Below are 11,561 nucleotides of genomic sequence, written 5' to 3'. Positions count from 1 at the left end.
ATGAAAATATCACTAATACATAGAATCAAATTAGAAAATATTAATAAATGTTTTGTTTTTGCGAATGATCAATATTTTGGCATAATGTTATGAAAGCAAGTGATATATGTTTTTCATTGGATGTTACCAAACATAGTATGCATAGATAGAAAACTTGAGGGAAGAAATAACTCATATGCACTCTAGCAACATGTCTTTTTCTCATATTCATGATAGCATTTATTGCTTCATGTAAATAAAACCATCTTATATTGCATTAAAAATAGAATACTTGAAAACTACAAGGAAATAGATCATGGAATTATTATTTTCCTTTGTAATCTTGTATATCAATCTAAAAGCCATCTAATCCAACTATGATATCACATTAATTTCTTTTCTACACACATGATGATTATTACACTAACTAGCACTCTTGAATATTATTTACATATTTTGGAAAAGTTACCTAATGACTTTTTCCCATTGAGTTCTTTACTCATGTAATAGTGAATATAATCTTGGTGCTTGAACTTCCTATATAAGGAAGGGTGTTCTTCATCCAAAAGATTGTTTGCAGGAGCCACTTCATCATCTAAACCCAGATAATAAAACATAGCAATTGATAATCTTTCCTCCACTTTGTTTGTTACTACTCGATGTTCTATACTCTTGTATATTCCATTTGTCATCACCTATATTGAAATTAAAATTCTTAATAAGATATATTATAAAATTAAATCAACTTCCAAAACTTAAATATCATTTACCTCTATTAGGTCACCAATATTAATGACAAGTGCATAGGAAATAGGTTTGATAGGAATCCACTCATTATTCTTGCAAACTTGAAGGCCTTCTATTTGGTCATCTTGGAGTAAAAGTGTTATGCCACTTCCATCTGAATGAGGGCTTAACCCCAGTACTAGTTCAGGCCTGGAACAAGGTGGATATAAATTCATCCTTACTGTCATCATATGATCATCCCCAAACATTTGTTCAAAATAATCACTTTTTAATTTTAAGTTTTCCGCAAATAGACTAAGGATCATCTGAGCCACCCTTTCCACTTCAGTAGTGTAACTTTGTAACGTACTCCTAAACCACATATTAAAAACTCATTAGTTGGTGGCTCAAATTATTAATAAAAAAGATTGTATTATAAATTATCATAAAAAAATTTCATTGAAATAATCACTCTTCAAGTGTATCATTGAAGTGAATAAATCAAGAAACATTTGAGTCATTGTTTCCACTTAAGTGGTGTGATGAATATCAAAACTTGCATACCAGGTACCTCTATTAAGTCACGAGTATTAACAACAAGTGCATAAGGAATGGGTTGGATAAAAATTTATTTATTGTTCTTTTGAACTTGTAGGCCTTTTTTTTTTTCATCTTGAAGAAAAATTGTTAGGACACCTTATTTTGAATGATGTCTTGACCTTCACACTAGATCACGTGATCCTCTCCAACCTCTTCTTCAAAATAATCTCTCTTTAATTATATGTTTTCAACAAATCGATTAAGAATCATTTGAGCCATGCTTACCACTTGACTGATAACATTCTGTAATATATTTCTATAATCCGAAATAAAAAATCATCAGATGGTAATTCAAATAATTAACTAAAACAATTTATATTAATCACTATAAAAAAACCCATTAAATAGGAATTTAAAATGTAAAACCATTTCCTACAAGCATGGTCTTGGCTTAGTGTTGCAAAGGTGCGCTAGTGATCGGATTGGCAGGGGGCTCGAACCCATCTCAAGATTGGGGCCAAGGATAGGATTAAGCTATTGACTGACTTGACCCACCTCAGAGACTAAGCATACCTAGATGACATGGATGACTTCTCTTAATGTCAAGGCCTGAGGAAGCAATATAAACAGACCCCAATAAAATTGGCTGTAACTAGAATTCATGGTAACTATATAATATTGAAAGCCACCAAACTAACACCTTTCTAGGTGAGTTTACGAACCCAGTACCTGAAGTCTGATGGTGTGGTTGGCCAAAGAGTTAAGTTGACGAGATTTTGAGGCATGAGTGCCAAACCCATCAAGTCACCCCAGTCCAACTTTTGATCTTCATCAACCACAAACACATTACCATAGCCTTGAATATCTCCTCCTTGTGGGGCATACTTTTTCTTCTCTTCTAAGGAAAGGCTAAAGAACTCATTAGCCACTCCTCTTATCCGATCTATCAAAGAATGCGGAATTCCATGATTCACAACCTGAAGATCAGTACTGCATCTTCAGCAAAACTACAAATCAATTCATCAAAAATCTATGTGGGTTTTAACTATGTATTCTAAATGAATTTCATGATATATATACCTGAAAGAAGCCCCAGTCTACGCAGGCCTCTGAAAGAATGTCCATCTCCTTCTGTCTTTCCTTATTATCAGAAGGCAAGAGAAGCCTTTCCATGTCGATTACAGGGACTTTCAAGACATAAGGAAGTGGTGTTGAAGATGGCCTCTCTTCTTCTGATCTTATATATCTCTGAGGAACCTCATTGGAGTTCTTAACTGCGAGCTCCTGCACACTCTCTACAGCAACAAAATTGTTACCCCAACTTGGACTACTGAAAGATTCACAAGCATGGGACGCCATCGCTTTGATAGTTTGTCACTTGCCAAAGGAAACGCATCAGAATTATATTGCAGGCGATGAGAAACAACTCTAAATTGCTATCTAATATTGTAATTATTTAGTAATTTTGTGTTTCGGAGATTCTTTCAACGTTCCTTCCTTGACGATCCTTATGCCGTTTTTGTTTGTTAGTGTTTGGTTGGTTGGTGTTTTGCAATCATTATATTTCACGTATAATGTCGTAGAGTTTTCCAAAGATCCTCTTGCTGTTATGCTTTCTTAGTATTTGGATGTATTCTAATTTAAATATACTTCTCCAAATATTCTTTTCCTTTGGGATTTTATATATTTTAAATATAATAATGTATTTGTTTGTCACGACAAAACAATCATATTCTAACTTGAGGTATACATATGCAATCATTGTCCTATAGCTATCATTTCTAGCTAGCCAAAAAAATGTCACAGTTATTTATTCGTGAAAAAACTACTTATATTAAAAAAAAATTCATATCAAAGATATATTTTAAAATAAGAACATTGAAAGCAAGTGAACTCACATAATGATTGAGAGCGATTAAGAATGAATTCATTTTTCGATATGTTATTGTTTAAATTAGATCAGATTAAATCACCATTGGTAGAAACAAATTAAAAGTTAAATCACATATGTTAGGATTGTTATAGATTTTTGATGCGCACGTTCAAGAGTATAATGTATTTGTATGTTATTCATTCTAACTATTCTATATTTATGATTATTTTATAGATGTTTTATTTTTGGTTAGAATTCTCATTACGCCGAGAGGCGTAAAACTACAATGGCATACACCCATCTATAGGAGGTCATCCAAAAGAACTGTCGTAAGAAAAAAGAATTGGTTCAGATTCTATACCAGTTGTCGCCTCCATTGTTATAGCTGTAACTGACGAACAAATCAAATTACTATGCCCAAATTCCGATCGGACGCTGTCCTTGGCGGCACTTTCCAGGCAGAATTGAGGATGCCCTCCAACGCAACTGTTGTGATGCGAGTCACCGGAAGACTGGTGAAGGACAAAGGGCACCCAGTGCTTTTTCAAGCATTTTTAGAGATGAGAAAAGCGTATACCAGTGTGTATTTGGTGATCGTCTGCGTGGGGTTGTGGGAGGAGCGGTAAAAAGAGCTGGCACCCAATATATTATTTGAATGTCTATGAATATCCTACTAGAGCAGTAGCCAACTCAAGACTGATAATATATCGTTCAATTGATGAATAAATGATTTGGCTGACAGCAACGAACGTTACCTTAATATATTTTATATAGTTTTATAGTTTTATATGAATGTTACTGTAATATGTTTTATATAGTTTTATAGTTTTGTATTGAACAGATTGTAATATCTTTTATTGCCTTTTTGGTTTTTACCTTCTACCCGGAACATACGTTACACTAGCAAAAGAAAGAGACGTTTCGAACGTTACGGCTCTGTTAATGCATCAATTGTAAATAAATTTTGCATTGTCCATTATGGTAGCTAATGAAGCGACAAAGAAGAATTCGCCAAGCTTCTATATATATGGGTTTTCCCATGGTCATTTCTCAGATTTAGAAGCAAAGATTGCTCAGCTTTCATCATCAAAGTTTTTCACAGGTATGCTTCATTGCTATTAGGTTTTTACAGTTTACAAATTTTGTTTATCAGACACAGACGTCCATATGCATCCTTCAGTTTTCAGACTAAACTATATAGATTAAGCTTTTAAATGTAAGTTTCTAGCATTTTTGTTTTATAAATTTTCAAATAGACTATAGAGACCTGGCGGCCCCCACTGTATAGTATATATCTATCCCGAGCATGCATGATTGAAGCAACCCCTTTCTTTATAGATTCTCTAGGGTCTGCACTATCTATTGCCTCCCCTATCTATATACGATAACATCGCATAACATTGGTTGAGTAAGCGCATTCATCCCCAAATTACCAAACCAAGATAGAGACATTGCTTATCCATCCAATAAATCAACAAAGGCATCGGATCCCAATGCAGGATTCACTCAAAGCATTGCATGCAAAGGATTGACTCAAAGCAATCACTTTTACCTACTTGCTAACAATTGTCTGCAATGTCACCCACTCCTTGATGTTCTTGAGAAAATGAAACCTCCCTGTAGAGGCGTCGAGCTTCTCATTATTGTCCAACTTTTGTCATTATTTGATTGTGTTTTGTATATGGATAAATTAGTAGTTTAGAATGTTGTTAGTAGTAGATTGATTTAAAAAGAGTAAGTGTATTAATAAGTAAAATTAATATTTTTGTGTTTTAAATTAATGTCATTAATAATCACTATTAGTTTTTTAAAAATTAGTAATTTCTTTATTGCAAGTTTCTTCTATTTCACATTTTAATGTTTTTTTTTAATACTAATATATATATTTTTATTTCATACTTTTCTTCAAATTCATAACATCAAATATTTTCATCTATACCATTCAAAGTAATCAGTTCTCAACAATTTCAGTATCTTCAACAAATTTCACTAGCCATTACGATTTGATTAGGTACGCCTATAACTTAAACTTCATCTTTCATTTTAGATGCACTTTTCTTATTTTTTACATTTAAGTTAGTGAATATCATGTTTGTATTGTAAAGTTTTTATGCAAAGATTTAAGCCCTACTAAAAATTATTCATGAATATTTGTTGCACATTTATGTCATAAATTTATTCAAACTATTTTTTGATATATTATATAGAATGTATTGCTTCAGAATTTTATTTTTATGTAAGTCAATATTTTTAATATTAAAATTTAAATATTAAATATAATTGAATAGAAAGTTAATTCATTTATTGTTGTTAAATCATTATTTTTCTTGCTTTCATTATATGTCTTAGGTCATGGAGAATCCTATCAATAGAATACAAAATGCTGAAATCTGAGATCTAGAAAATGGTGAAGATGTTGAAATTATAGAAATAACAAATACCACTTTTGAGGATTCCGCAAAGACTTATAAATCAATTTCCAGTCCTTCAGTATCAAGTGTCAATTCAAACAATTTCAATCAAATAGAGGTCCAAAAATTGGGAACAGAAATTATGAATTTGTGTAAACAGCTGACTGAAAGACTTAAAGTCATTGCCTCAAATGCACATGCAATTGAAGGGGATGATGTGACTTACATTCAAGAAATAAAAGAATCATTCTATGGAACAGTTGACATATTTGCTGCTTTTGGAGGCTTCTATAAAGAGTTATTTTATGATGAGCAATATGAACAAGGGGACTCTGAGTTAATCAGGGATGGGTTTATGAGATATTTAAATGAAGTCTAATGTGAAGAAAAGTCATAATGCTCCATGCACTAAATTTTTTTGTAGTGTCCAACACACATTTTTTGTATCTACTAAATTATGTTTTTATGAAAACAAAAAATATATTTTTGCATGTATTGTGTTATTAATCTCATATTTTAGAAAAAATACAATGTAATTTTAATGTATTCCCAAAAGTAATAAGTTATTAAAAAGGTAAGAGCATATATAGTAATTCTTACATGATAAAGAATGCAATAAATCAATTAATAACAACATAGAATTTTACTAAATATAAAAATATACCTAAATATTCCTCTATTTCTAACATTTATAAAATATATTTTAAACTTTAATAAATACATAAATGTGGAATTTTAGGAAATTTAGATGATATCAAAATGTAGATTGAAATACAGAATTTTAGTAAATATGAACAATTCAACAAAGTTACTTACTCTACAATATTTATAATATAAGCATTTTTGTAATGTACTTGTATCCAAAGATTCCTTTCTATTTTAAATGTTTACGTTTACATAATATTATTCTTATCACAATACTATAAATGACTACTTTTTATATATTTGATTTCTCTATGTATTTTCTAGACTAGTTATGGTTCAACCAAAAAAACTCTTCTTTGAGATGGAGGAGAAAAGAGAACATTATAAAAGACAATATCAATAGGAATATTGTAAACAACGTATGCAACAAAAGGCAGATGCTCAAAGTGGTCAATTTGAAAGTCAGGTGAAAGGCATTGAACTAGAACAACATGGTAAACATAGATTAGATGTTACTATTGAACAATTACAAAGTTAAAGAATACAAGAGGATAACATAGACAACCTACACATCAACACAAATAAATGTACACATCTGTGCACATCTGAGGAGGCACATGCACAACAAGAGATAAGAGGGAGGAAAAATGTTGTGATACATCCTATACACAATGAAGGTCTAAATAGTGTAAGAAACATACAGAACAATGCCCACCTACAGGAAACACAAGAAATTACACATCGAGAAAATATTGCCATGAATGTACATAATCAAGATTATGAAAGGAATATGTACATCAAGGCATATTTGAGGAGGCACATGAACAACAAATGATAAGAGAACAAAATAATGTTGGGATACATCCTATACACACTGAATGTCAATACAGTGTAGGAGAAGTACATAATAATCTCCAGCTGCAGGTAACACAAGAAAATAGAGAAAATATTGAAATGAATGTACATAATCAGGATTGTGCAAGGAATCTTGAAGAGGAAGCTTTTACTTTAGTTGAACGTGTTGCAGAGACACCAAAAAATATAAATCAAAATGGAGTACGATCAACTTCTGAATCATCTGAACATGGTTTTCCTGATGCAAATGGATTGCTAGAAACTAATTTCATGAAATTAAATTTTTCATTTCGAAATAAATTGGATAGGTTGGCATCTCCAACCATGTGCTACATTTGTCAAGAAGGCTATATAGGAACTACTGTCTCGTGTACTCCTCAAGGTCCTGTTTGTACTCGATGCAAACAAGAAAAGGGCATCCATAGATTCTCAATTGAAAATAATATGGATCCAGAGGCACAACCAATAGATTTAGCAAATTTAACTCAAGTGGAAGAAATGCTCGTTGCGCGTGTCAGCCCAATATTACAAGTGACACATGCAACAGGTGGCCAATTAAAATACAGAGGGCACACAATAAGTTTTCCACAGAATATTGAGAGTGTGGCAAAGAAATTGCCTCATTTAGTTAAAGATCTTCCATTGATTGCAGTGCGTAGAAAGGATCAGCGGGGAACACACTATAATTTCACAGTAAACAGAGAACGTCTGCATGCTACTTTACGATAGAAGATTATGCATGATAAGTTCTACTCTGATGTGATTATTGATGAAAATTCTTTGGATAATATATCACCAAATGTAGATCATAACATTTTCAGTGAGTTAAAAATAGTGCATATACAGTTTGATTCTGATAGAAATGATGTTGTTTTTACGGGCCCTTTAGTTGAGACAGATGAGATAAATATAATAGAGCACACAACGTCAATGGCATCCAAACCACCAAATTCGCAAAGAGAAATGGAGTTAATTCATGTATGGGTCAAAAATCCTAACATAGACCTAACAACAATAATGGATTGGCCTAACATTGGTGCATCTCTTGTAAAAGAATATACCAGGCAGGTTTACTTGATATGACATTTCCCTCATTATTCCCTAATGGTAAATGTGATTGGTTAGAACCACGACTGAAGAGAGTATATCTACATGAATATGTCAAACACTTGATATGATATAGAGATAACAGATTTGGAAAACATCCAAGATTTCGTTACCATATGCTGAATATGATTATGAGACATCGAGCACATAGCTCTACAAGTGTTTGCATGAAAAGAAGTTTACAAGAAATGCCAATTACAATACAAGAGTTGCGTCAACATATGGAGAAAACACCACAGTCTCATTTAGTAGATAGATTAATAAGATTTGTGACCAGTTCAAGGGGAACCCAGTCATATTGGACAAAGTGTCGAGCAAAATTGACAGACATGCTTCACCAACTTGGATCACCAACAATATTTTTTACATTAAGTGCAGCAGACTTGTATTGGCCAGACTTGCATGCAATGATGCCTGGAACACCACCAAGTGATCCAAGAGAAACAAAAATGTGGAGGAAACAAAATATCATTGACTACCCACACATTGTTGCACAATACATGCATCTACGAAATACCATTTTTAGAAAAGAAATACTCAAAAATGGAATGAATGTTGAAGACTATTGGTTCAGATATGAATTACAACATAGAGGATTTGCACATGTCCATGGTTTTATTTGGTTAAAAGGAGCACCAAAAATGGAAAATATTGATTGGAATAATCAAGATACGTTGTACTATATTGCATCGTATCTCCATGATTTGGTTCATGCATGCAATCCTAGGCGAGATACACATCTTCGAAATATACAGGTATGATAATAAAAAATTGAAAATTCAACCTTATCTTTACTTTATTCACTTCAAAATAAATACAATTATGATGTTCAACTTGATTTAAATTTGTATTTCAGGTATATCAGAATTTTAGTCTACACCCATGTTTAAAAAACACTAGACAATTGGTTGAGAGTGATTTCAACAATGACTATGATGAGATTTTAAATATTGTACAGAGGCACACAATGTGTAAAGAAGGTGCATGCCTACGCAAAAAGAGAGGAAAATTGGTTTGCAGGTACGCGTGTTTCCTAATTGATTCAATTTATTTCAATTGTTAATACTATTCTTTGTTTCTATATCATTATATTTATCAAAATGCTATATTAATGAAATATAGGTATAATGCACCATGGCCGTTGAATTTAGAAAGATTTAGACTAAAGAAATATTTAGAAACTGGTGAAAAAATATTTGAGCCATTCAGAAATGATGATAGAGTTAACTCATATAACCGTTACATACTACAACTTTGTAGAGCAAATATTGATTGGCAACCTATTATGTCTAAACATGTGGTGATTAAGTATATTGCAAAGTATGCAGCCAAAACTGAAAGAAGTTCACAGACATACTATCAGATGTTATTTCAACTAGCAAATGTAGAAAATCCTGATGATTTAGCATCAAAAGCTTATAAGAGACTACTCACTGAAGCATTGATAGAAAGGGATATTGGGGCACAAGAAACAAGTCATATGCTACTAGAGCTTCCTTTGGTGCAGAGTAGTCGAGTATTTGTCAACTTGAATGTTTCAAAGGAAGTATTCAAATTTGTAGACCTAAATGTCGATGAAGAAAATGAGGAATGCACCATATCTTTCATCGATGCTTACAGAAATAGGCAACACTTTATGGAAGCTTTGTGCCTTATTGATGTTGCAAAATCATGGATACACAACAAGAAAAAGAGAGGTAACGATAAATGGAGTCCAAGGAAAAAATCAGCGATTGTAAGAGTCTTTCCTAGATTTTACTCAATTCTTGCACGTGACTCATAAAAATGGATTGATTTTTGCTATTTAGAATTATTGCTTTATAAGCCTTTTCATGACATTCACATAGATATTGGCAATAATGATGATTCTATAGTTGCAACATGGGATAACTTTAGATATAATCCATGGCACCTTGAAAGAAGACAAGATTCAGATAATAATAAAAATCAGTCTGATTCAGAATCTAAAGAAAATGATAATGGCCAAGGCACTACTATAGAGAATGAATGGGAGATTTTATCTAGACTTCATTGTGCTCAAATTATGCAAGTTTCAGAGATTGATATGTTGGGGAGAAGAGATATTGATCAACAAACAAATTGGTCTCAAGAATTTCAAAGTGAACAATACACAATGAAGCTATAAATTTCATTAGCTTGATCCAAATCCTTGGTGATAAAATCTGATGCTCGTTTATTTATATTATATAAGTTTGGTAATTGAAATACATTATTTTGTACTTGAGTTAGTTATTTGAATGGTAAAAATTGCATTTTCATATTTTTACTTGGTAAAAAAAAAAAGGTCTTATTCTAAGTATTTTTAATATTTCTTGCACAACATGTAGTACTAAACATTATTTATTTTAACTCTTACTTTATTACAAATTATGGTTAATTTTAAACTTATAATTTTGAAATACTAACATTTTCTATTTTTTAGTTTTTTTGTAGTAAAGAACTAAAACAATGGATGTTTCAGAAAATAAATCAGAAATCATTGTTGGAAGCCCAAATGGCTCTGTAAACTCTAATACATTTTTTGAATCTAATATTGATAAATGTGTAAGATTGGTTACAGAGTACTACAAAGGTATTGTGAAAACTCTTGAACACACATCATTAATGATTGATGATCCTGATGAGTTAGAAATATGGAAAATGGTGGATGTTGCAAAAAGAGTACGCGAAGCATCTCATTATGTAGATGCATTTCCATCAATGATGAAAGAAGTTCATTGTGATCATTGCACAAATAAAGGTCGTAATACCAATTTGATCACTGAAGAATATGTCATGTACTTACATCATTATGGCGAAGTGCTTTACATATAGTTATTACTTCTTTGACCTGTGGTACTTATTAAATATGATTATATCGGAACATCTCTTTTCTCTTTGATTTGTGTAAGTTTGACAATCAACAACTTGTTTTTTTTTTCTAACATATGTGGTTTTTATGTGGTTTTATAAATATCTTCCATATTCTTTTTTAACTTATACTACAATAGAATGAAATTCAATTTTTTTAATTCTTCACATAATGTGTATAGTTACTTTCATAGCTCTATATTGAAAACATGTGTAGGCTATACTTTCATAAGTCTATATGCATGACTTTCTAATATGTTTGGTATCAAAATATTACTTTATATGGAAGTGACAAATATGTGGTAACACAAATATATCAAACATTAAATTTATTTATAATAAATCTTAATTCTATGTATAAACCTAACCATTATTTTTTGTATAGATTTATATAATATGTACCATTATTAAAATTCTAAAATAGATAGCATTAAATGGACGTGGAAAATATAGATGGAGTGTTATTTATAATGTACACACCAAAAATATTTAAATCTCAAGATTGTCCATTATCTGAACTCTAACATTAACATTAATCCTAATCTTAAGTATTT

At 31.5% G+C, this 11,561-nt stretch overlaps 2 protein-coding genes across 2 annotated transcripts; one reads left to right on the top strand and one right to left on the bottom strand.

The window, feature by feature from the left end:
- Nucleotides 1-316: 316 nt before the first annotated feature.
- Nucleotides 317-2,607, bottom strand: LOC149545514 (protein LATERAL BRANCHING OXIDOREDUCTASE 1-like). Its single transcript, XM_089794130.1, has 4 exons — nt 2,326-2,607; nt 1,975-2,222; nt 750-1,077; nt 317-674 (listed from the first exon to the last, which is right to left on the bottom strand). Exons 1-4 carry the CDS (start codon nt 2,602-2,604, stop codon nt 423-425), a joined length of 1,107 nt encoding a protein of 368 aa, XP_089650256.1. The 5' UTR covers nt 2,605-2,607; the 3' UTR covers nt 317-422.
- A 5,717-nt stretch (nt 2,608-8,324) lies between these two features.
- LOC149545513 (uncharacterized) lies at nt 8,325-10,282 on the top strand. The gene is made up of 4 exons (XM_089793789.1): nt 8,325-8,891; nt 8,993-9,156; nt 9,259-9,833; nt 9,984-10,282. The coding sequence occupies exons 1-4, from the start codon at nt 8,325-8,327 to the stop codon at nt 10,280-10,282; spliced, it is 1,605 nt and encodes a 534-aa protein (XP_089649915.1).
- The last annotated feature ends 1,279 nt before the right edge of the window (nt 10,283-11,561 follow it).

The sequence above is a fragment of the Cupressus sempervirens genome, chromosome 7, assembly GCF_028749045.1.
Source record: "Cupressus sempervirens isolate cs-2001-9-10 chromosome 7, ASM2874904v1, whole genome shotgun sequence".
NCBI classification, from domain to species: Eukaryota; Viridiplantae; Streptophyta; class Pinopsida; order Cupressales; family Cupressaceae; genus Cupressus; species Cupressus sempervirens.
Note: the sequence above shows the minus strand (reverse complement) of the source record. Positions and strands in the feature narration are given on the sequence as shown.

Excerpts from the sequence above, each read along its gene's own strand:
- LOC149545514 (XM_089794130.1), bottom strand. The coding sequence starts at position 2,604 with ATGGCGTCCCATGCTTGTGAATCTTTCAGTAGTCCAAGTTGGGGTAAC. Across the intron at positions 2,223-2,325 it reads TAGACTGGGGCTTCTTTCAG|GTTGTGAATCATGGAATTCC; the intron begins GTATATATATCA and ends ACTGATCTTCAG. Across the intron at positions 1,078-1,974 it reads ACCACACCATCAGACTTCAG|GAGTACGTTACAAAGTTACA; the intron begins GTACTGGGTTCG and ends TATGTGGTTTAG.
- LOC149545513 (XM_089793789.1), top strand. The coding sequence starts at position 8,325 with ATGCCAATTACAATACAAGAGTTGCGTCAACATATGGAGAAAACACCA. Across the intron at positions 8,892-8,992 it reads CACATCTTCGAAATATACAG|GTATATCAGAATTTTAGTCT; the intron begins GTATGATAATAA and ends TTTGTATTTCAG. Across the intron at positions 9,834-9,983 it reads ACACAACAAGAAAAAGAGAG|ATATTGGCAATAATGATGAT; the intron begins GTAACGATAAAT and ends ACATTCACATAG.